This window comes from Lutra lutra, chromosome 8 (assembly GCF_902655055.1).
Source record: "Lutra lutra chromosome 8, mLutLut1.2, whole genome shotgun sequence".
NCBI lineage: Eukaryota > Metazoa > Chordata > Mammalia > Carnivora > Mustelidae > Lutra > Lutra lutra.
The window spans coordinates 137,500,174-137,524,948 of record NC_062285.1 but is presented as its reverse complement, the minus strand read 5'-3'; the positions used below and the strand labels follow the sequence as shown (position 1 = coordinate 137,524,948).

General features: G+C 51.4%; 1 protein-coding gene across 1 annotated transcript; it reads left to right on the top strand.

Moving 5' to 3' along the window:
- Positions 1 to 8,469: 8,469 nt before the first annotated feature.
- TOB2 (transducer of ERBB2, 2) lies at positions 8,470 to 18,952 on the top strand. Its single transcript, XM_047741748.1, has 2 exons — positions 8,470 to 9,106; positions 15,026 to 18,952. The coding sequence occupies exon 2, from the start codon at positions 15,125 to 15,127 to the stop codon at positions 16,133 to 16,135; it is 1,011 nt and encodes a 336-aa protein (XP_047597704.1). The 5' UTR covers positions 8,470 to 9,106; positions 15,026 to 15,124; the 3' UTR covers positions 16,136 to 18,952.
- The last annotated feature ends 5,823 nt before the right edge of the window (positions 18,953 to 24,775 follow it).

The following is a 24,775-nucleotide window of genomic DNA, read 5'->3' as shown; positions in this document are numbered from 1 at the left end:
ACCACCGTGTTTTCTTAGTATTGCTGGACGGGATTCTGAACCATCGGTGCCCTTCGTTTTAGGTAAATCAAGGTTGTTTTTAGAAGCTATTTTTTTCTTTCTGTTCAACTTTAATTTGAACTGAAGAAATGACTTCTGATAATGGTCGCAGGAATGAGACAAAATGTATTCAAATTAATGAGTTCAGAGAACAGAAATTGGTCAATTCATTATACAAAGTGGACATATACTTACGTATATGTCTCCCCCCTCCTTTTTTTAAGTAAATACACAGAATAAGGGCAAATCCAGACATACTCTTTACCCTAACACATCTATACGTTTTGCCTACTAGAGGTCATCAGCAGGTTATCCGAAAGAGGCACAAACATAATTTGAGGTTTAAGTCAAGTGGTCTTTAACACCATGGACTTGAAACACGTTTTGAGTCCTTAAGAATAGTGCGGTTTTGTCCAGCTGAAATTTAGCAGCGAAGCCAAGGAAAAAAATTACAGTCTTCTGACCATTTGTCAGAGCTTTGGTTAGGATCAACAGAACACCTGATTAATTGGGATATATTGAGGGTCAAAAATTAAAATATAAAATAATCTCTGCCTTCAAGAAGTTTCATGATGAGGGGCACCTGGGTGGCTCAGTAGGTTAAAGCCTCTGCCTTCAGCTCCGGTCATGATCCCAGGGTCCTGGGATGGAGCCCCGCATGGGCCTCTGCTCAGCAGGGAGCCTGCTTCTCTCTCTCTCTGCCTGTCTGCCTACTTGTGATCTCTCTCTCTCTGTCAAATACTAAAAAAAAAAAAAAAAAATTCATGATGAAGGCAGCCAGAAACAGCTTAGACTAACCCAGGGAGGATGCACAAAGGAAGTTTCTTAGCCCAGGTTGGGGGCACCTCTGGAAAACCAGTGGAAGGTCATAGCCACGGGGAGGTAACGATAAAGCTTTACCACCTCCTCTCCTACCACTCTTCACACTGTAGCCACGGGGGCTCATTTCAATTCCTCAACTGCTGGTTTCCTTGCCGCTCAGTACTTTTCACTTATTAAGTGCTCTAGAGAGAATGCTTGGTGCCGCTTTTGTCCAGGTGTTACACATCCTTCGGACCTTAAATATTTCCTCAAAATATGCCTCTCCTGACCCCAATCTAAGTTCATTCCTCTTGTAATACCACATAGTGCCATAGCATTTTGTTGATAGTGTTTGGCGATTTTTTTTTTTAAGATTTTATTTATTTATTTGACAGAGAGAGATCACAAGTAGGCAGAGAGGCAGGCAGAGAGAGAAGGAAGCAGGCTCCTCGCAGAGCAGAGAGCCCGATGCGGGGCTCGATCCCAGGACCCTGAGATCAGGACCTGAGCTGAAGGCAGAGGCTTTAACCCACTGAGCCACCCAGGCTCCCAGGCGATTTTGTTTTTTAAGATTTTATTTATTTGACAGAGAGACACAGCGAGAGGGCACACAAGCAGGGAGAGTGGGAGAGAGAGAAGCAAGCTTCCTGCAGAGCAGGGAGCCTGATGCAGGGCTCAGTCCCAGGACCCTGGGATCATGATCTGAGCCGAAAGCGGACGCCTAACAACTGAGCCACCCAGGCGCCCCAGTGTTTGGTGATCACTGACAGTCTCCCATTAGGCTGGCTCCATGGTGGCAGTAACCAACCTTTCGGCCCAGCAGGCAGCAGCTCCCCAGTATTAAATGAGTAATTGAAGTCAAACTGGATAATAAACTGGGCTTTGAAGGATATATTGGAATCTACGGGCAAAGGGGGTGGGGTGGGCATTTGTGTGGGGGAAGCAACCTGAATGGGCAATGGGTTTGGGGAGCTCTCTGAGCAATCCTAAAGTGTGGGTCAGGAGGATTATGATGTGTCAAAATTGTAAAAACCAGGTAATTTTCAGGTTAGAATTTGTCACTGATGGGGTGCTTGGTTGGCTCAGTGGGTTAAAGCCTCTGCCTTCGGCTCAAGTCATGGTCTCCCTTCCTGGGATCAAGTCCCACATCAGGCTTTCTGCTTGGTGGGGAGCCTGCTTCCTCCTCCTCTCTCTCTCTCTCTGCCTACTTGTGATCTCTGTCTGTCAAATAAATAAAATCTTTAAAAAAAAAAATTCTCTCCCTCTACTCCTCCCCACCTCAAAAAAAAAAAAAAAAAAAAGCACTACCTAAAAAATAAACAAGCATACCTACATAGGTCTAGTTGAAATAATTGAACTCATCATGGTCAGCCTGAGAAAGCAGTGCCCTTTCCCAGATTTATGCTATTACTATTATTTATTAAGTATTCAGTATTTGATATTCATTTCTAGGTTTTAAAAAGGATGGGTGTCCTCCAGTTTCTCAAGTATACTGTACTTAATTTCCTTTAAACATTACACTTATTCCATGTGCTCTTGCTTTTAAAAAAAAGTGGAGCACCTGGGTGGCTCAGTTGGTTAACTCAGTTGACAGTCTTCAGCTCAGGTCATGATCCTGGAGTTCCAGAATCCAGTCCCATGCTGGGCTCCCTGCTCAACAGGGAGTCTCCTTCTCCCTCTGACCCTGCCCCCCTCATGCTCTCGCTCTCTCTCAAATAAATAAATAAGATCTTTTTAAAAATTAATTTTTTTAGGGGCACCTGGGTGGCTCAGTGGGTTAAAGCCTCTGCCTTCGGCTCTGGTCATGATCTCAGAGTCCTGGGATCAAGCCCCGCATTGGGCTCTCTGCTTGGCCAGGAGCCTGCTTCCCTTCCTCTCTCTCTGCCTGTCTCTATGCCTACTTGTGATCTCTGTCTGTCAAATATATTAATAAAATCTTATAAAAAATTATTTTTTTAAAGTAATTAGAAGTGTGTGGGCCTGGGCGCCTGGGTGGCTTAGTTGTTAAGCATCTGCCTTCGGCTCAGGTCATGATCCCAGGGTCCTAGGATCGAGCCCCACATCAGACTCCCTGCTTCCTTCTCCCTTTCCCACTCCTCCTCCTTGTCTTCACTCTCTCTCTGTCAAATAAATATTTTTTTTAAATGTGTGGGCTTTATAATCAGACCTGTACTTGAATTCTGCTCTGCTGTCGATCTTTAGTGAGTCATTTAGCATCTTTTTGCTTCTTTTCTTTTTTAATCTATTAAATAAGGATAGGGGCGCCTGGGTGGCTTAGTGGGTTAAAGCCTCTGCCTTCAGCTCAGGTCATGATCCTAGAGTCCTGGGATCGAGCCCCATATCAGGCTCTCTGCTCGGCAGATAGCCTGCTTCCCTCTCTCTCTCTGCCTGCCTTTCTGCCTACTTGTGATCTCTGTCTGTCAAATAAATAAACAAAATCTTTAAATAAATAAATAAATAAATAAGGATAGGGACACCTGGGTGGCTCAGTCAGTTGGGCGTCTGCCTTAAAACTCCGGTCATGATCTCAGGGTCCTGAGATCCAGCCCTGTGTCGGGCTCTCTGCTTAACAGGGAGTCTTGCTTCTCCCTCTCCCTCTGTGCTTGCTTTCTCTTTTTCTCAAATAACTAAAACCTTTTAAGAAATAATAAGGTTGGGGCACCTGGGTGGCTCAGTGGGTTAAAGCCTCTGCCTTTGACTCAGGTCATGATCCCGGGGTCCTGGGATCGAACCCCGCATTGGGCTCTATGCTTGGCGGTAAGCCTGCATCCCCCCTCTCTCTCTCTGCCTGCTTCTCTGCCTGCTTGTGATCTCTGTCTGCCAAATAAATAAATAAATAAAATCTTTAAAAAATAAATAATAAGGTTAACAAGGCTTAGCTCTTCAGGTTGTACGAATTAAATTTGACCTTATAAGTTCCTTACCCTTATTGGGGAAGTCTTCACATAAATGGTAATTTTTTTTCCAGTAGGTTCCTACTTTTTCATAGGTAAGCATTTAAGTCCTGGCATGGAAGGGCCTCAAAATGGTTCCCTCTTCCCTATCCCCAAGATTTTCCTTATCTCGCTTCTCTCTGAGCTCTTCCATCAGGCAGTTAAAGGGACATTCCTTGCCCATATCCTGTCCTCTTGGCTCTCTATTACCTTTGTTCGAAATAGCCTCCCACAATCACATGAGCCAGCCAACTGGGTACCTCTTCCTTCTAAGCTCCTGACAGCTCATGAATGTTTCCAGATGCACCATACCCCAGAACAATCTCTCCTACTTGGACTATTCAGGCCTAGTACACGCATTTAACAGAAATAAATTTCATGAAACAATCTTTACTATGTAAACACACTCCAATATTTTCATTTTATTCCATCCTATTCTAAAATTTGTCTGAAATCCACTAAGCCAAATGATTCCATGACCCCACTGACGATTGTGAATCACAGCCCAGAGTTTAGCAACAATGAACTAGGTAAGATCCTTTAACTCCTTCTGCCTCTCCCACCACTGCAGGGCAATCACTCAATTATTTATTACATTAAACTGAAAAATGGGTCACAAATTCAAGAGTCTGAGTGAGCAGTATAATTGATTGAAAACAGAGGGGTGTAAAAGATACCCCAATACCACAGGATGAGATGATAGGTGGCATATGACCCTTGGCCTCAGTGTCTGGGATATGAGAGAGTGGTGAGGACTTGGGGAACCCAAGAATATAGGCTCGGCCTAAAGCAGGCAGCTGCCATTCAACTCCAGGCAATTGCCAGCTTGGATGTTCAGTTCCTATGAATTCAGGAGAAGTAGCAAATGGAAATATCTTTGTGCAATCTCCCAATTTTTAAATGTCAACTCATTTTATTTATTTTTAAAGATTTTGTCTGTGAGAGAGAGAGCAGGAGAGGGGAGAGGGTCAGAGGGAGAAGGAGCCTCCCCTCTGAGCAGAGAGCCTAATGTGGGACTTGATCCCAAGACGCCGGGATCATGACCTGAGCCAAAGGCAGTCGCTTTACCGACTGAGCCACCCAGACGCCCCAAATGTCAACTCATTTTAAAAATGTTAATGTGTGGAAAAAAAAATGTTAATGTGTGGGGCGCCTGGGTAGCTCAGGGTTAAACCTCTGCCTTCAGCTCAGGTCATGAAAGCAGGGTCCTGGGATGGAGCCCCACATCAGGCTTCCTGCTCAGCAGAGAGCCTGCTTCCTCTGCTCTCTCTGCCTGCCTCTCGGCCTACTTGTGATCTCTGTCAAATAAATAAAATCTTTTTAAAAAATGTTAATGTGTTAGCATACACCAAGACAATACGTCCACCAGGTGTGGACCCTGGCCTGTCAATTAGCAGCTTCTAAATTAGGATTAGGGGTGCCTGGGTGCGCCGGTGGTCGAGCGGCCCAGTCTTGATTTCAGCTGAGGTCATGTTCTCGGGGGTTGTGAGATCGAGGCCCCCATCTGCTTATGCACTAAGCTCAGAGTCTGCTCTGGATTCTCTCACCCACTCTCCCTCAGCCCACACCCCCTCAAATAAATAAATAAAATCTTTAAGATTAACTAGTTTGGGGTTTTTTATTTTGTTTTGTTTTTAAAGATTTTCTTTATTACACTGAGAAAGGGAACACAAGCAGGGAGAGTGGGAGAGGGAGAAGCAGGCCTCCCTGCAAAGCAGGCAGGGAGCCCCACGTGGGGCTTATCAACTCCATCCCAAGTGGCCCTCTACCACCAAGGTTAAAATGTTACTTTCTTTGAACACTGCAGTTTCAGTGTCCTAGCAAACCTTTAGGGAGCTTTGTTCTCTCACCTCATTGGTGAATAAAGAGCGAACCACTTGCCCTGCATCCAGATACTTCTCCGAAGCCAGTTTTGTTGGGGTTGTCTTTGCTTCTGCCCAGCTGGATCAGGGCATCGAAAAAATCAAACATGAGGAGCTATTTTCTTAGATAACACAAAAGGAAGTACAAAATTGTTCACCCTGGCATGCGTGTACGAGAGAGTGACTCACCCCTGAGAGTTAATTGGGGTTAATTATTACCAGCCTGACTTGTCAAGGCAACAAAACATCTGGTGTGACTTACTCTCAGACAGGGGAGTTGCTTCTGAAGCTCACCACGTTGAAAACACGGTGTGTACCTTTCAACCTATCATTATCTAAAATGGGAGGGGACTGTGGAATACTCCAGTGGAATTAAGCTCACAATTAGGCCCTGGCAAGATGAAGTCACACACCGAGGAGAGAAAACGTCCTCTCTCCTCCTCACCACGTGACAAGTGGAGACATCAGCAGTTAAGAATGGTGATTACCTTTTGCCCTTCTATTTTATCCCTTCCTATATATGCCAACCCTTTACCCAGCGCTCCCAACTGCCAAGGAAGCTGGATTTCTCAGTTTTGTTTTAGTTAAGTTGCTCAGGCCTGGTGTGTCTCCAGCACTGCAGGGGAAATTAGAACAAAAGCACGAACACGCAGAAATCCTATGCCTTCTGTCCAGGGATTCTGTGCGCCCTCCTTCAGCCTGCACTAAATTTAGGTAAGAGACGTCTACCCTTTATCTACTTATATGGACTCCATTCCTCCTTCCTGAGATGCCCTAGGAGAATTCGTTTCTGTTCACCCTAGCCTTTCTTTCTCATCATTCTGTATACTAAGGTTTCTTGCTCAGGAATACATACCGAACCGTGCACAGGGTACGCAGGAGGCAATCTGGCCTGAACGGTCATCTTTAAATTAAGGATACCAACTATTTGAACCACGCTTTACATCCTGTATCATATTTAATCCTCACACGGTCTCCATTTTAAGAACAGGAAAGTACGTTTGATGATGTAAAGAGATTTGTTACCATTAAATCAAGATAACACGGTTGGTGGACACAATTGGGATTCAAAACCATTTCTCCCTCTAATGACTTCAAATACCAGCATCCTTTGCAACGCCCCACTGCGCAAACGCACACTTTTCCTAAGGGCCCGGCGCCAGTGCTTTTGGCCCCCGTTCTTAATCCTAGCGGTGGGATGGGAAACCCAATCAGAAGCCGCCTCTCCCTGCTCGCCGACCAACCGGAAGGCTGTTGCTAGCGCCCCGGTTATATTTTTAGCTCTTCAGTGCTCTGGCACCCTGTGGGTCGGCCGGGTTTCACTGCTCGCGTGGAACACGCTAGGGGAGAGCGAGGGAGGAGCGGGGAGAGATGGGGAGGAGAGGTGGAGAGGGAGGAAAAAGGGGAGGAGTGGAGTGGGGCAAAGCGGAGGGGGGCGTATATGTGACGCTCTGCCAGCCGCTGACGCACGAGGCAAGTAGTCCCTGGAGGTGCCCCAGGGGTTGAAGCGCTCACAGTGTGGGGAATGGGGGGGTTTCGGGCTTAGGCTCCCTCGCGCCTCCCTGTCCCCTTGGAGTTTGCCCTCCAGTCCGGCGTTTTTCTGCTGCAGTTAAGGAAAGCGCTTTTAAACCCCCACACTACCTTTTTCTGGCTTTGCCAGAAAAAGTGACCGAGTAACAAACATGCAAACTGTTCGTGGCTGGAAACTTTCAGATTTCGCCACCCCACGCGGGTTCGGAGACTGCCGATGGGCTGGAACCGTCTGGAATGAGAATAAAGGTCGGGGGTTGGGGAGAGAATTGGGGAATGGGCGTCTGGGCAGAGGCCTTTACGCGCAAACTCCTAGAGGCTCCGCTCCTCGCCACCTGGCAGTCGGGTCCGCCTGTGACCTCACCTGGGCACAGGCCTCCCTACCCTCAGCTCCGCGCCCCGCAGTCACAAAGTGACGGAGCGCGCGGAACTGGCGCGCCCGTTCAGGGCCAGGGGGCCTTGGTCTGCAACCCCATGGACCGTCGGGTGCGTGAGTCCGGGGCCCCTGGCACAGGCAGGCGCCACAACCCGCCGGCGGGTGTTCCTATATAGAAGAAATGCTGCTCTCTCTAGTCCTCCGTACGGCGGTTGCAAACGAGAGGACGCGCAGCACGGCTGAGCCCCACCCGGGGCGGGCCGGGGGCGCGCGAGCGCGCCTGCGCGGAACCGGCGTTGGCCTTCGGCCGCGAGGTAATCAGGGAGCCAGAGGTGACAAGTAGAAGGTTTATGTGGCGCTAGGCTTCTTTCCCCAGCCTACCGGCCTCTCTAGCCTCCCCTTCCTCCCGCTCAGCGTGCCCAGACCACCGTTTCCCCTGCGCCCTCCCTTCGACGTTAGCATCCCCACCCGAGGCAGGGGGCGCTCGGAAGACTCGAGCCAACCTGAGTTATTAATAAAAGGAGCGAAACCTCTTCCAAGCTCTCGCCATCCCTTTAGCTCCCGCTCCTGCCAAGGATGATAACTGGGGCGGTGCGAGAGCCATGGGGGTGGTCGGCCAGTCATACGCCCAGACCCGGAGGGACTCGCCGAGGTGGCCCCGGGGGACGCGCCGGACGAACCGCGCTGGGGCAGGTGCAGGGCCCAAGGGAGCTGGGGGAGGGAGTTTCCCTCCCCGCGACATCCATTCATCTCACACATTTAAAGTGAACCACCGGGTTCCAGTCCAGGACCTGCCCTCCGGCAGCTCGCTGTCTACTTGGGGAAACATTGTACCCGATGAGCACGCTTTCAGAGTGGTTTGGGGCATGAAGAAAATAAATGGCACGGCGCCGTGATGGGGCAGGGAGGCGGGCATCATCAGACCGGCTAAAGGCGGCCTTGTTGGCATTTGGGTTGGGATCTGAGTGAGAAGAGGCCGGCCACAGGAGGGCTGGCGGAAGGGGGGGTCCCCGGGAACCCCCAGGTGGGTAAGGGGCGCAGGGGACCGCGCGGCGATAGGGGTTAAGGCGCCTGGCGGGCTGCGAAGTAGTCCCGGCCCGGCGCCCGGCCCCGCCCCTGCAGGGCGGAGGGACGCATCACGCAGGGGTGGGGAAGCAGGATCCGTGCGCAGGGTTGCTAAGGGTGAAACTTTTCATTGACTTTGCTCACTTCGGGCCGGGGCGCGGGAAGGTGCGGGTCCTCGCCGGAGAGAAGCGAGTGGTTTGGGCGACGCGGGGCCAGAAGGGCAGGACCGCCCGCGATACGAGCCGCCCTCCGGTCCGACATCCCCGCGCCGTCGCCGCCGGCCTTCCGTCCCCTCTCCGCCGAGCCTGACCTCCAAAAAGCTGAAAGAATTATTATTGAGAGTCATAGCCCCAAACTCCCTCACTTGTCCCCCAACCCTCAACGAAGAAAAGGACCCATCAGCCTCCTGTCCAGCAGCGCCCAGAAAGGAAGAGCGACATCCGCCCCGCGCCCAGGACCACCCTGGAGGGAGAAGCCGCCCAGCCACCGCGGAGACCCGAGTGAGTGATCGGGGTGTGTGCGGGCGGCGGGGACCCCTGAGACGCCTTCTCCCACCCCCGTCCCAATCCCGCTCTTTGCTTTGCTGCACGTTGCTGTCGTGCCTCCACCTCGAGGACTGGCTAACATTTTCCTTTCCCCTTCCATCTCCCCTATAGAACCCCCCCCCCCTTTCCCCGGTGCTCCTCTCCGCTCGGTGTTCTGAGTGTGGCCCCCTCCTGGGTGGGGTGCATTTCCTCCCCTCTCCGCCCCCCTCATATCGTAGAGACTCGCTAGATTTTTCCTTGTACCACCGGTAAAAGATAACTTCCATCACCATTAAATAAATCAGAGGAAGGAAGGGGAACCAGGCCTTGTTTTTTGCTTCTTTACCGTGTGCTGGGAAGGGGGTGGTGATAATTAATAGGGCTTATTTCTGGCCCTGTGGAGCTGAGGGATCGAAGGTAGACATCCCCTTTTGGACCGGTCAGTGGCGACTGTCCTCCGGCCGCTGAACCAGAATTTACCGTTTTGGCTTTAGTGTTTTAAGGGAAAACTGTGCGGGGGGCGGAGGAAAGTGCCTTTACAGCAATACCAGTGAGTGGATTCTGGTTGATCCCGAGGAGATGCCTGGGAGGAAGAGCCCTACTTCCAAGCTCGTTCTCGTCCTGCCCAGAGGATGGACTGTGCCCTTGACCAGAGAGGGAGGGGAGGAAGGGAGCAGAAGGAGGAGGGGCAGCTGGCTGGCCTTTTCCCACCCCGCAGAGGAACCAGAACCCTACACCAGAACCCTACACCGCAGGCTTCAGTTTGGGCCAGCGGAGGGGGTCTCGGGTGCCTTGCTCAGTGTCTAACCTCTCTTTTTCTCTGTCTTATCCACCCTACCTTGGGAGTGACCCCCTCATCCTTGATTTTCCAGCAGAAAAACACTCCTATTGCTTTCTTGGGCGCCTGTCCCCATCCCCCTCTTAAGCAGTGGGGGAAAGAAGCTTGTGTGGGAGGAAGGATTAGGGAGGTTTAACACCGTGTAGGGGAGCTTTGCCGAGGATCTGGTAAGTCTGGTCATAGAGCAGGCCTTGCAATGGGAGGAGACTCGCAAACAATTTCAAGTATTAGACTATGTTGTTCGGGTGTCAGATGCACAGTTTTTCCCTCCCTCGCCGGAACCTTTTCCCATTTCCCTAGCTGGGTCTAGTTACTTGGACTTGGATTAGAAGAGGGGTGAGGCTTGGGCCCTGCTGGCTTTGGGCCTTCTGATTTTTGGCCCGGCCCCTCCCCGCAGCTTAACTGGGAATTTCTTTGGCTGAGAGGAGGGAAGAACTGGGTTTAGTTCCTGCCTTTTCTGGCTGTCGGGGTGCTGGAGCTGAGCCCGCCGGGCATTAAGTGAAAAGGCTTTTTTCCTCTTTGAATTCACCGTCCCTACAGCAACTCCAGCCGGAGACCACCCAGCCCAAGGAATACAGATTAAGCCGCAGGGGCGGGGTGGGGGTGGTGGGCGGTGGAGGGATGTGTGACCTTTATCTGTCCCAGCCCACCGTGTTCACCCAGAAAAAACTCATTAGATGGAGATCCTTAATTGAACAGTCAAGGGAGGCTGTGAAAGGGGGGGGCAGTTCTGCCTTTCTTGAGACCAAGACGTGAATACGGTGGGGTGGTACAATACGGGGAGTAGGCCTTATGGGTAAATTTATATAAAATGTATTAGGCGGTGGGCGGGGGGGGGCCGTCCACCACAGCGCGCATGTGCATCGGAAACTTTTCCTCGGTCCTTCGGACCTCGGCCAGCTCCCCTTACTAGGCATGCGTAATACGCTGGCTGAACCTTCGCAAAGCGCGCAGGGAAGTGTAGTGTGGAGAGAAAGTAGGTCACTTGCTCCGATTTCAGTGTGAGTTGTCGGAAGACTACAGTTCCCAGAGTGCAGAGCGTACCTTCACTGCCGGCCTACGTTGGAGTTCAGTGAAGTCTTCCTGGCTTCACAGGAATCGAGTGCCCCAGAAAGGGCCTTCTTAGAAGAGTTGGGCTTGTCTGGTCCACGTTTGAGGGACGTGGTTGAGACTTGCGGGGTGTTGCGGTTCGTCCGCGCAAGTCCTGGAAGGCCATCAAGCGTATCCGCTGGTCTGGGTCTCTGCCTCTGACACTGGCGGGGTGGGGCCAGGTGCTCCCACCTGGTTCTCACTCACTCCCTGGGATCCGGTGGCCTTATCAAAATTAAGGACCCCTTCACCCCGACTCCTCTTGCCAGACTCATTTGATTCTGATAGTGCTTGGTTGTAGGAGCATTGGATGTTAAGACTTGAGGTCCCTGGATATTTTTATAGGTATACATGCTTTGGGACCTGAGGAGTTCCCTCACCATTATCCCTTCTTTTCCCCTTTAAAACACTGATTTTCTTCTTAAAAACCTTCCTTCGCATTTTTGTCATAAACTCTTTCTGGAAACTCCATTACCGTGTCATTGACTGCAGCAACCACCTCTCTTACCCCATTTTTGTCCTTCTCTTAAGCATTCTTTAAAACACAAGTCAGCACAAATCTGAATCCCAGATTAATTTTTTTTTAAAGATTTTATTTATTTATCTGACAGAGAGAAATCACAAGTAGGCAGAGAGGCAGGCAGAGAGAGAGGAGGAAGCAGGCTCCCTGCTGAGCAGAGAGCCCGATGCGGGACTCGATCCCAGGACCCTGAGATCATGACCTGAGCCGAAGGCAGCGGCTTAACCCACTGAGCCACCCAGGCGCCCCTGAATCCCACATTAATTTTGCTGTTGGGAATAAAAAGTGAAGGAGGATTAGATTCTAATGAAATTGGACAGAACTGACTCTCACATTCACAACTTTTTGATACATTAACAAAAGGTAGATGTTGCTGCTGTTAAACACTTTCCTGTCTTTGATGTGTTTTGGGGGCGGGGGTTGTTTGGTTCCTCTTGTTCTTGTTTTTACTTTTTGCCACCTTTCTGGCCTTTTGCACCTGAGCCAGGGTTGGAGAAGATCTTAGAGTCCTCTCTTCCCTCTTAACTTGAATCCACTTCTTACTTGTACTGAAGAGTAGTTAATACTAAGCTTTCTAATCTTACCACGGTCTATGAATATTTTATATATGAGTGTAGAATTTGTCCACAGCCTTAAAAAAAAAAAAGATGAACAAACTCATCCGAGTGGTCACTCCTATCTTTAGTTAAAGACAAGACAGCACCAGTCCTTTAATCCTCTGTTCCATAAGCTTCTTGAAGTCAAAATTAGAGCCTGAGCTGATAGAGCAGAAAATCTCATTCTGGTTGTCCAGCATTTTTGAAAGGTTCCACCCCACAGCCATCTGGCCGGGCCTGTTCTCCAATTAAAGAGGCAAAGATGGCATTATATGCTTCCTTATTTGTGTGGCAGCATCACTGAGGTAGAAATTGGTGTGCAGCCTTGGTTGCTTATGCTGCAGAAAATGGTTAGCTAGGCAGGGCTGATGACAGTGGTTCTATTGTATTTTTTCCCAATGATTTTGGCCTGCATTTTAAAATGCTCCCGTTTTGAAAAGGAAAAAAAAAAAAAGGAGAGAGGGAAACAAGCCTTAAGAGACTTGATGATAAGAGAACAAACTGAGGGTTGACGGAGGGAGGTGGGGGGATGGGCTAGATGGGCGATGAGGAGGAAGGAGGGCACTTGTGGTGGTGAGCACTGGGTATTGTATGTAAGTGATGAGCCACCGAATTCTACTCCAGAAACCAATACTGCACTATATGTTAACTAAGGAAAATCTAATTTTAAAAAAATAGATAAATAAAAATGCTTCCATTTGAGGCTGAACACTTCAGGGGAGGTTGACTGGTAAGGCATGTACGCAGCAAAGGTTGAGGAGGCCTAGAAAGGTGTAGGAGCCCCTTAGTGTGAGTGGTATACCAAGAGGCCATGTGGTGCTTTGGGGAAGTGTCATGTCATATTTAAGTCCGTTTTACTTTTTGAAAACATTGTCTTTAACTCCAGGCCCATCCTTGGGGAACCAGTGCCAACTTTCTTCACAACTTTTTAATCTCCTCCATGTTGGACACCTCTGGAGGGCTGCTGTGGCCCTTGTAGACTTCCTCTTTCGGGACACCTGTAGCCCTGGTGGCCAGCCTTGCATCTGGCGATGAACCCAGTCCTTATAAACAGAAAGCCCCCTATCTTTACCATTTTTTTTTTCTCTCTTTAAACCTTCTGGAATTGATCTGTGCTCATGGCCTCTCTGTTGAATCCCCATGTGACCCTCTGCTCAGACCTGAAATGAGGGTGGGGTTAGACTTAGCCAGGGTCCTATGATATGCCATTCTTCTCTGATATTCACCCAAGAGAGCTTTGCCCAGGGATCCAGTCCTAACAGTACCCCTAGGAGCCATGGCCCTAGTCCAGAATATTATAAGGAAGTGAGCTGAGCCAGGTACTCAAGACCCCCAAGCCTCAAATTAGCCCCTGAATACTCTGTGCAGGACCCAGAAGGGATTTTAATCAAAATCCAGCTCCAAATCTGTCACAGGACAGAAGAGGCCCTTGATGGATCATGGATTAGTCTTGTCTCTTCGCTGAGCTCAGCAGCACATTCCCACCGGGAGGCCTGGCTGGGAGCAAATTCTGGCCCCGCTGACCCTTGAAGGTGGTCCTTCTCAGTCTTCCCACCAGAATGACCCTGGAGCTGCCCTTTTGGAGAAAGTGATCACTGGCTCTCAGGACTTTACAGATCATCTTCCTGAGACATGAGGCTGGCCCAGACCTCAGGAGTAAACCTTTTTGACCTCTGTGGGAGCCGGCTGTGAGAGAATCCCAAAATAACAATCTGAGTGTTTATCTTGGGCTGTCTCCTCTCCGGGGATCTCCAGACACTTGAGAAGTCTGATCTGGTGCCAAGGACAGGTGGTCAGATGGTCCCCAGGAGACTGAGTGGTGATGAGTCCCCAGCTGGAGGCTGCAGAGTGGTGGAAAATTTCTTCTCTTTGCCACCCTCATCACCTACCCCCTAGCCAAAAGCCAGAGAGTCCCTCAGGCCACACCAGTGCTGCACTTAAGGACTTTTCGACCTACGGGGTCCTTGCCTCCGTTCCATTTCCTCTGTTTCCCTGAGCCAGCTCCTGGTCAGCGGTCCCTTTTGGCCCACACCTCTGGTTGTAACAGGTCTTGACTTCTTGGGGATCGTGTTCTCCGTTCTTGAAGGCTGCCTGGAGGGAAATGCACCCTCTGGTCACACTGTGTTCTTACATCAGTTCTGCAAACCCAGAGTGAGCCAGAGAGCACAGACAGCGACGGGGCCCAGGATGACAGACTGGATGTGACTGGAGCCCGAGCCCCCAGTGAAAGGTTGGCAGTGCTGCTTCCTGTTCAGTGATCCATAGCCCTTTCCATTTAAGGAGAAAAACTAAGGACTTTGAACTTATATCTTGGCCTGTGGCCATTCGGGATCACGACTTCACCAAGGCATTTTGGAGATTAGTTAGCAAGAGCTTCCCCTTCTCCAGCTGAATTAGGGTCTTGTTTTTTGTGTGTATTTTGTTTTGTTTTTGCTTTGGGTTTTTTTTTTTTTTTTTTTTTTTTTTTTGATAGCAGTTGTATAGTGACTTGGAGTCTCAAAACAGTGGAAACCACAGCACTCCTGTTTCTTTAGAATTCCTTGCAAAACCATAGCTCATCTTATCAAGTGTCTTCTACGTAGCAGGTTTAGTGCTGGCCAGTTTACATCCTTGAGCTAACTTATTCTTCATGGTAGCCTTATGTCACTGATGAAATTAAGGCTCAGAAGAAAGTGGCCTGCCCTCAGCCACACAAGCAAGCCAGTCACTAGTGGAGCAGAAAAGGGGCCCTGAGTCTGCATGATCTAAAGTTGGTGCTTTGCTATCCTTTGCCATGATCTCCCTGCCCCACTCCCGGCCCCACTGGGCTTTCTGCGCATCTACTCATAATGCCCTTTGTTCTTGGTTCACAGAGCTGTCTGGAGCCCAAGGCTGCCTTCCTTCCATCACCTGCCACTGCCCTCGGCTTGCATACACGTGCCCGAAGCTGATCTGCTGCCTCGGAGGGGACCATGCAGCTGGAGATCAAAGTGGCCCTGAACTTTATCATCTCCTACTTGTACAACAAGCTGCCCCGGCGCCGGGCAGACCTGTTCGGGGAGGAGCTGGAGCGGCTCCTGAAAAAGAAATACGAAGGCCACTGGTACCCCGACAAGCCCCTGAAGGGCTCTGGCTTCCGCTGTGTTCACATCGGGGAGCTCGTGGACCCCGTGGTGGAGCTGGCGGCCCGGCGGAGTGGCCTGGCTGTGGAGGATGTGCGGGCCAACGTGCCTGAGGAGCTGAGTGTCTGGATTGACCCGTTTGAAGTGTCCTACCAGATCGGCGAGAAGGGGGCAGTGAAAGTGCTGTACCTGGATGACAGCGAGGGCTGTGTCGCCCCAGAGCTGGACAAGGAGTTCAAGAGCAGTTTCAACCCCGACGCACAGGTCTTCGTGCCCATCGGCAGCCAGGACAGCTCCTTGTCCAACTCCCCGTCGCCGTCATTCGGCCAGTCGCCCAGCCCCACCTTCATCCCCCGCTCTGCCCAGCCCATCACCTTCACCACCGCCTCCTTCGCGGCCACCAAGTTTGGCTCCACCAAGATGAAGAAGGGGGGAGGTGCTGCGAGTGGTGGTGGGGTGACGGGCGGCGGGGCCAGCGGCCCCCAGCCTCCCCAGCCTCAGCCCCGCCTGGCCCGCTCCCCCACCAGCAGCCTGCTGAAGCACAAGAGCCTGTCTCTGTCCCTGCACTCGCTGAACTTCATGGCGGCCACCCCGGCCCCTCAGTCCCAGCTCTCCCCCAATGCCAAGGAGTTCGTGTACAACGGCGGGGGCTCCCCTAGCCTCTTCTTCGATGGGGCCGACAGCGGGGCCAGCGGGGCCAGCTCATGCAACAGCAGCAGCTTCGACGTGGCCCAGGTGTTCGGGGGCGGTGCCAACAGCCTCTTCCTGGAGAAGACGCCCTTCGTGGAAGGTCTCAGCTACAACCTGAACACCATGCAGTATCCCAGCCAGCCCTTCCAGCCCGTCGTGCTGGCCAACTGACCGCCCGTGACCACGGAAAAGAGAAAGGAAAAGAAAGGCCAAAAAAAGAGGAAAAGAAAAATACACAAAAAGATTTCCAGTCTTCTCACTCTGGCTTCTAGAAAAAAAAAGATCCAGCCCAGGCATGGAGTGGGAGGGGGCTCCTGAAGCAACCCCCTGCTGTTTCCCTGCCTGCCTCTGATTTATTTGGTTGGTTTGGGTTTTATATTTTTTCTTTCTTTTTTTTTTTTTCTTTTTCTTTTTCTTTTTTTTCTTTTTTTTTTTTTTTTACGTGTAGTTTTCTATATAACATCTTTAATTAGCGGCTTCCTGTGCTAAGAATGGTCCAGATGTGAATTGCTGCTCCCTGCTCCCTCCCTCCCTCTCCTTCACATGCCTGGTTTAGGATTGGTGTGTCCAAGCTCATAGGGAAGGAAGAGCCACAGCTGGGGCCTGACCCTGCCCACAGCAGGGAGAGGTTGCCCTGTGTCACTGCCTCTGTCCCCCAGCTCTGCTTTCACTCAAAGCCATCCAACCTCAGCAGGCCTTCTGGGCCCTGCCACCCAAATAGGTCTGACCCCAGTCCCTGCTCCCTCTCAGGCCTGAGCCACAGGGAGCTGCTGGCTGTCTACTGGACACTCTCCCGCTAGAGCTGATGTCTGTGGCTCCGGGGAGGTTAGCACTCTGTCTAGTGGAATTGCTTTCATCTCTGTCCTGTGGCCCCACACCACCACCACCACCTCCCCCCCCCCCCCCCCCGCCCAGACCCCCACTGTGGCCCTGGAGACCCAGCCATTGACACTTGTGGCCTCTCGTGCAGCCCCTTCTTCCCTGGGCCTGAGGTTGTGGGGAAGGAGGTGGGGCGGGGGTGTGTGCATGCACGTGCGTGGTTTGCTGTCCTGTTTTAAAGGATTCCAAGCCATGTGAACCCCCGCCCCCAACATGATTCCAGGTTGTGGGAAGTGCTTATTTATGTAGGAGGTTGGGGAACAGCGGGTGGGTTGTCAGTCCTTTTGTAGGGTGGGTCACGTGTTGGCTGAGCCTGAGACACTCCCAGGGGAAAATACTACAGAAGGAACTGGTTTCCAGACTGCGGAGGGATCTGCACTTTTATTTTTGACCAAAAAAAGGGGGGAGATGGCTGTGATGGGCTGAGCGAATACCAGCCTACCAGCCCCTGATGCCGAAGACAAGTCCCCGGACTCAGACCCTCCTGTTTCGTGACCTTTACCCAGGGTGGGAGCTGCTCACCTGAGCACCCTGGGGGTGGGAGTTTGGGGTCAGTGCCTAGAGTGGGCAGTCCTGAGCCTTGAACTGAGACTTCTTAGTCCTTTGTTTGTAGATGTTATTTGAGTATGTTTCTGCCCCTGCCTGCGTGAGAACTTCTTGGTACCTTTTGCCATCCCCTCACTGCCCGACCCGACCCCACTGGGCCTCGATGCTGTGAGGAGGGGTCTCTCTCGGGCAGGACGCCTTGGGCAGGTGGTTTGGCCATAGCAGGTGGTATGCGTGGATTACGGGAGCGCAGCAGCTCCCGTGTCTGCCAGGAGAGAAGTTTCTCCCACCTGACCCCAGTGAGCCAGCTTCCACGCATGCCGTGATGCTTTGGCTGGTGGGCCACATGGCATCAGGGCCCTCCATCACCAAAAAGTACCAAAGCCCTCGGCACCCCACCCCACCCTCCTCAATGTCCCCAAGTGGGGCGACCGCCGTGGCAGTGGGTCCGGCCCAGACAGACACTGCCAGTCTCCTCCCCCTGCAATGGGCACCAGCTCTACCTCCCCCAGAGGGGCAACGCCCTGGCTCCTCAGCCCAGTATCCTCTGTCCCCTAGATTTCTCAGGGGCCAGCCCAGTCTGGGCTTCCCTCTCCCTAGCCCTCAGCTCCCACACAGGTGACAGGCCCAGGCAGATGGCTGCTCTCTGGGAAAGGTTGGATGCTGCCTTATTTATGCCCTCTTCCGGCCCCCTTTCCCTTACACTCACATACACAGGTACCCACCACCCCCGGTTGGCTTGTTTCTCACCACATCTAGGGAGAGGGGAGACCAACCCCTTAGTGTCTTTTGAAATACGAAGAGAAATGTATGTTCAGGAGCATGACTCCCGTGCTGGACTCTTGGGCCCAGTTCAGTCTGTCTCGTCTCAAATCTAGGCATTTTTGCTTCAATTTTATTTTTTTTAAGGAAACAAAAACCTGCACTAATTTACCTGGTTTCGTAGGAAAACTTTTTTTTATTTTTTACATTTTTTGGTGTCCGTTTGTATTGAATAATTTGCTACATTTGTAAAATGTAAGAGGTATATATAATATATGTATATTTCTAACGTAAAAAAACGTAATTTTTTTCTTTTCAAGATTTTTTCTTAAAAAGAGGAGAGAAACAGATATTTTTTCAGGAAAAACAAACTTTAAAATAAAAAAAGAGGAGAATTAAACCTATCTCCCCTTTCCCTATCCTCTCTCTGTCTGCCCCTCTTTCCCAGGAACCAATCAAAAGGTGGACCGTCTTGTAAAGAATGTAAACTTTTAGTCCAGAATGATGTATTTTTCTCAATGCAGTGAGCTATAGATTCTCTAGTTTGACCCCTAGGGATGGGAAGGAGGGCATTGAGGCAATGTGGAGAGGAGCTTGGGGGAGCAGGGTAATGAACTTGTTTTCTTTAGTGAAGGAGGAATACAATCAGGCGTTTTGTATTCAGAATGTTGTGCAATATTTTGGAATGGGACATTGGTGTGTTTAGAGATTTAGTTTAAAAACAAAAAGATTGATCAAATCTGTACAGTTTATATTGTTCCAGATTTTTTTAAGTTTGTATTAAAAGCATGATCTATAACAGCCTGCTGCCTGCTCCCGGCTGCTTTGACTTGGGGCCCCTGTCAACTTCAAGAGACGTTGGTCTTCCACACCTCCCGCCTCAGGGTGCCTCGGTGCCCTGGGCCCCTTTTGCCCCTTATCGCGTCATCCCAGGACACAGAGTCCCCACTTGGAGGGGTTCTTTTCCACCCCGGAAACCGGTTCCCCGAGGTTGGGAACTGCCCAAGCTCCCTCTGCTGATAGGGTGGGGAGCCAGTGCGAAGCCGAGCCTTGTGATCACTTCCCGGCTTTTTTAGGAATGGCCTGTTCTTGGGAGGCCAAGGGAAGGACCAACCTCCCACCTGCTCTACATCTAGGGTTTTACCTCCCCCAGACTGCTACCCCCTCGGAAGAGGGTAAGGAGGAGAAGTGCCCACCCAAATCAGGGTCTGTCCCCAAACCCCGGGCTTGGATTCTCGGCCCTTCTCTAGGCCGGGCAATTGCAGAGTTGCCATAGGGGCAGGAGGGCCTGCGTGGGGCTGGGGAAGAGCTCAGCCGCCTCCCTCTCGCAGGGCCCATCACTGGGGAAACTACTCAGGCGCACCTTATCCCTGGCCGTGGTTCACACGTCAGCCCTGCGGGCCCCCAGGTTGAAGAGGGCAGCCAGGGATTCAAGGAATCTCCTTACCCCCCATGGCAACCTGGTGACAGAGGTGTTACCTCCAGCCTACAACTGAGAACGGGGCTCCAAGTCTGGATGCACAAGACTAACGGGAAACTGAGCTTTTGGACGGGACATTCTCACATACAGAGCAGTGGCAGCTGCTGGAGAAGAGTGCCGCTGCCCCGGAGGGGGTGGGAGGGCTGCCTTGCCACCCCCAGCCTGGCACAGGGGCCTGGTGGCTCTTCTGGGCCATCAATGGCCCTCATTTCCCAAACAGGCCAACACTGATCCCTCCCCATCCAGGAGTGTGAACGAGGCCTAGAAGCTCTCAGGCCAGGCCTCTAACCTCTGCACAGGGTCCCAGGAGCTCTTGAAGCTTGGCCCCTGTAAGCCACTTCCCCATGGAGCACACCAAGCAGAGGGAGTCCCCTGTCCAGGATGCCCAAGCCTTTGTCTGATGCACGTAAGGCCACTCCCAGGGTTCTCCCCTTCCCCTGTCCTGCGAGGAAGAAACGTAGCCTGTCCCTGTGACCCTGTGGACAGGCTGCCAGCCTACCTGTGGGACCCAGGGCCCGGCTCACACTGGCTCCTACTTATGCTAACAGAAACGAAGTACCCAGCACAGGTCCTATCACAACAGGTGCCCATGGGGACCCATTCCCACTCCCTGTGCGCGTTCTGGAGAGCTCTGCCCTGAGAGGCCCCTGCCCTACCTGAGGAAGAAAGAGCATTCTAGTAGACTCAGCTCCTCAGGAAAAGTCTCATTCACTCACTTGACAAGTCCTCCGTGAACACCCCTGGTCTGCCCTGGGAGCACAGGTGAGATGACCGTTACAGGACAGGCGTGCACGGGGGGGTCTGAGGACCCGGGCATCAGGAGTTTGAGCGCAGGTTAGCCAGGCACCCCCCCAAGGGGAGCCATCAGGGGAGAGACTCCTCTACACCCTGAGAAGACACGGGCTCCGATCCCACCTCAAGCAAACCACTTCACCTACTCTGGATCCTCTGTTCCCTCCCTTCTAAAACGGGGATGATAATTGTACTACTCGTGAAAATCAAATGAAATAAGGAGTGGAAAATGCTGCGCACAGTGGCCGGCCCAGAGTGAACAAGAGTCACCTTCACCGGGGCGGTTCCTGTCTGTCCTCAGACACCACCCGCCAGCCGGCTCCCCGAGGCCTCCTCGCATCAGCAAACACGCCGAAACCCAACCCCGCCGCAGCAGGCCCAGGCTGGGCCTCAAAAGGAAACTCCATCCTCGGAGGAGGGACTAGGCTGGCCACCGCTCCGCCCTCTGCCAAGGTGGGAAGCAGCTTGTGCCCCAGCACTGCCCCCTACCCAGTGCCACAAAGTATGCTCATTGCCTCTTGTCCCCTGCAGGGGCCCAGCCTTGGGCCTTGGGATGGGACCGGTCCTCGACCCGTGTCCCGAAACCTGGGAGTTTCCCTCTGGAGAACAGACGGGCGGGTTGGTGTGAGTCATGGCGGCAGGAGAACCCTGCTTGGTGGGTCACAGCCTGCCTGACTCAGGGCCTGCCCGCAGGTCAAGGGGATGCCACTGGCTGGTCCTCTGAGTGAGTCAGGGGCAGAGGGGCACACTCTCACCCTCCCTCCTCCTCCCCTTGGGCCTGGCCAGTTTGGCCAAGTCCTTCCTGGGCAGGGCCAAAGGACAGGCTGGAACCAGCCAGGAAGTCTCCAAGCCCCTGGGCTATAGGAACCTACTGATCCCCCGGTTTTTAATTTGGGGGATGTCCCTGCCAGCAGGAGAAGTGGGCTCCTGGTCCTGTGTAACCTTGAACACCTCCCTTCCCTCTTGACATCTGTCCCACTTGTACAACAAGGGATAGCAGGTTGGGGCCCTGGCCAGCTAAACCACCCCCTGGGCCAACGCCTCTTCCTCTCGCAGTTGCTCCCAAGATGTGACGAGAACCCTGTGCTGTAGCATCTTTCCCAGGGAGGGGAGGGAAGAGTAATGGGCTAGGTCCTGGCCAGGACCACACAGCTACCGGCTGAGACCACCCCCAACCCCTATGCAAGGCACAAGGACCCGATCAGAATACTGCTGGGATGTGGCAGGCTGAGCAAGGAGAAGGGCCGTGGAGAAGAGGCCCGGGCCCACCACTCAAGACAGCCGGGTCCTCTGGCTACCTCTGACCTGATGGGCTCTACTCAACATTCACTATTCACCACACAACATGGACCCCACAGACATGCTGGACATTGTTCCCAGAATGAGGGAAATAAGAGTGAACAGCAGGGGAAATATCCCTGCTCCCCCAAAGACCATGTTCTATTAACCACAAATAAATGAGAAAATGTCAGACCTTGAGGACAGGCCATGAAGACAATCCCAGCCAACGATGGTAGCTAGTGACCTTTAGATTGGTCAGGGGAAGAAGGGGCCTTCCCCAGCAGGGAGCTCTCAACCTAAGATCTGAATTACAAGAGAATTAGCAGAGTGAGCCGCAGAGGGGTCAGCCCCTTCCCAGCGCAAGGCAGAAACAGGCATTTCCTTTAGGGAACGAAAAGGCCAGCAGTAAATAAGGCCAAATAGGGCGCCTGGGTGGCTCAGTGGGTTAAGCCTCTGCCTTCAGCTCAGGTCATGATCTCAGGGTCCTGGGATCGAGTCCCGCATCAGGCTCTCTGCTCATCAGGGAGCCTGCTTCCCTCTCTCTCTCTCTGCCTGCCGCTCTGCCTACTTGTGATCTCTGTCAAATAAACAAATAAAATCTTTAAAAAAAAAAAAATAAGGCCAAATAGCTCAAGATCAAGTCAAGAGGTCCTCAGGGCCACCCCACGGGCCCTGGAGCCCAGATGGGGAGTCGGGATGTTATCTTAAATATGAGATTTGGGGGGCGCCTGGGTGGCTCAGTGGGTTAAAGCCTCTGCCTTCAGCTTGGGTCATGATATCAGGGTCCTGGGATCGAGCCCCGCACTGGGCTCTCTGCTCTGCGAGGAGCCTGCTTCCCTTTCTGCCTGCCTCTCTGCCTACTTGTGATCTCTCTCTCTGTCAAATAAATAAATAAAATCTTTTAAAAAATATATGAGGGGCGCCTGGGTGGTTCAGTGGGTTAAGCCTCTGCTTTCGGCTCAGGTCATGATCTCAGGATCCTGGGATCGAGCCCCACATCGGGCTCTCTGCTCAGCAGGGAGCCTGCTTCCCCTCCTCTCTCTGCCTGCCTCTCTGACTACTTGTGATCTCTGTCAAATAAATAAATATTAAAATATATATATATATATATACATATATATATATATGAAATTTAAGTCTCTCGCCCCCAGGTTGCCCCATCTGTATCTAGCAGAGAGAGTGAGACACTGTTCTCTCACACAATCAACAAACCTTCCCGGAACCCAACCTTCATGCCAGGCTCTGAGCTGGACACGGATGAGAGGCCCAGCATGGGCTTGCCGGAGGAGGTGGGGGGATACGTCTAGTGATGGCAGACAGACCTGGGTCATTATGACTTCAACCCCTTCATGCCAGAAGGAAGCCCAGGGAGACCCAAGTGCCCAGAAGAGGCTCCCACCCAGCCAGGCAAGGCCCTTCAGAGGGTTGGCAGAAGCTGTAAGTGAGAAGTTATGGCAAGGACGTGGGCCAAGTGCTCCGGTGTGGACTGGTAAGATGACACCCAGAGTGAGCACTGGGGGGCTCCAGGCTGGGGAGGTGAGGAGATGAACAAGGCTCAGAAGAGGAGAAGTGAGAGCCAAGGACAAAGCAAGTGCAGAGGATCCCCTTCGAGAAGCCACGGAGATATCCCAAAGGCAGAAATATGCAACTAAAACTAAAACCGCCTCAAAGAAAACAGAAGAGAAAATCTTTGTGATCTTGAGTTAGGCAGAGAGGTCTTAGCTCTGACTCCTGAAAAATGATCCATAAAAGAAAAAACTGGTACACTTAACTTTATCAAAATAAAAAAAGAAATCTCCCTTAGACAGTGGTTAAGAGAATAAAAAGACAAGCCACAGACTGGAAGTAAATATTTGCAAGTTATATGTATCTGATAAAAGTGTTTTATTTATTTTTATTTTTTTAAAGGTTTTATTTATTTATTTGACAGAGAGAGAGAGATCACAAGTAGGCAGAGAGGCAGGCAGAGAGAGAGGAGGAAGCAGGGTCCCCGCTGAGCAGAGAGCCCGATGCGGTGCTCGATCCCAGGACCTGAGCCGAAGGCAGAGGTTTAACCCACTGAGCCACCCAGGCGCCCCTGATAAAGGTGTTTTATACAGAATCTATAAAGAACTTTCAAAACTCAATTACGTCATTTTGCAATATATACAAATATCAAATCATTATGTTATACACCTGAAACTAATATAATTTTATAGGTCAAAACAAAACAGGAATGCCTGAGTGGCTCAGTTGGTTAAGTGTCTCTCTCAGGCTCAGGTCAGGATCCCAGAGTGCTGGGATCAAATCCTGCATTGGGCTCCTTGCTTAGTGGGAAGCCTGCTTTTCCCTCTGCCTGCCACTTCCCCGCTTGTGCACACTCTCTCTCTAACAAACAAATAAATAAAATCTTTTTTTAAAAAATCACTTAAGAAAAAAAACAAAAAACAAGGGGTGCCTGGGCGGCTCAGTCCTTGGGCTCAGGTCATGGTTCCAGGAATCCTGGGATCAAGCTCCACATCCGGCTTCCTGCCCAGTGGGAAGCCTGCTTCTCCCTCTCCCACTCCCCCTGCTTGTGTTCCCTCTCTTGATGTGTCTCTTTCTCTCTCTCTCAAATAAATAAAATCTTTTAAAAAAGAAAAAAGAAAAAGAAAATAAAAAACAAAACTAAACACCTCTCAATTATAACACCACAATACAAAACTGGGCAAAAGGTCTGAACAGATACTTCACAGAAAAGATACATGAATGGGGGGCTCAGTCAGTTGGGCGTCCAAGTCTTGATTTCAGCTCAGGCCATGATCTCAGATAGTGGTATCGAGCCCCATGTCAGGCTCCATGCTCAGCTTGGAGTCTTCTTAAGATCTCTCTCTCTCTCCCTAGGGGGCGCGTGGGTGGCTCAGCTGGTTGAGCAAGAACTCTTGGTTTCAGTCAGGTCATGTTCTCAGGGTCATAAGATCAAGCCCCTTGTTGGGCTCTGCGCTCACTGTGGAGTCTGCTTGAGATTCTCTCCCTGTTCCTCTGCCTCTCCCCCGGCTCTTTCTCTCTCTCAGATAAAATTAAAGAAAAAAAAAGAAATCTTTTTTTTTTTT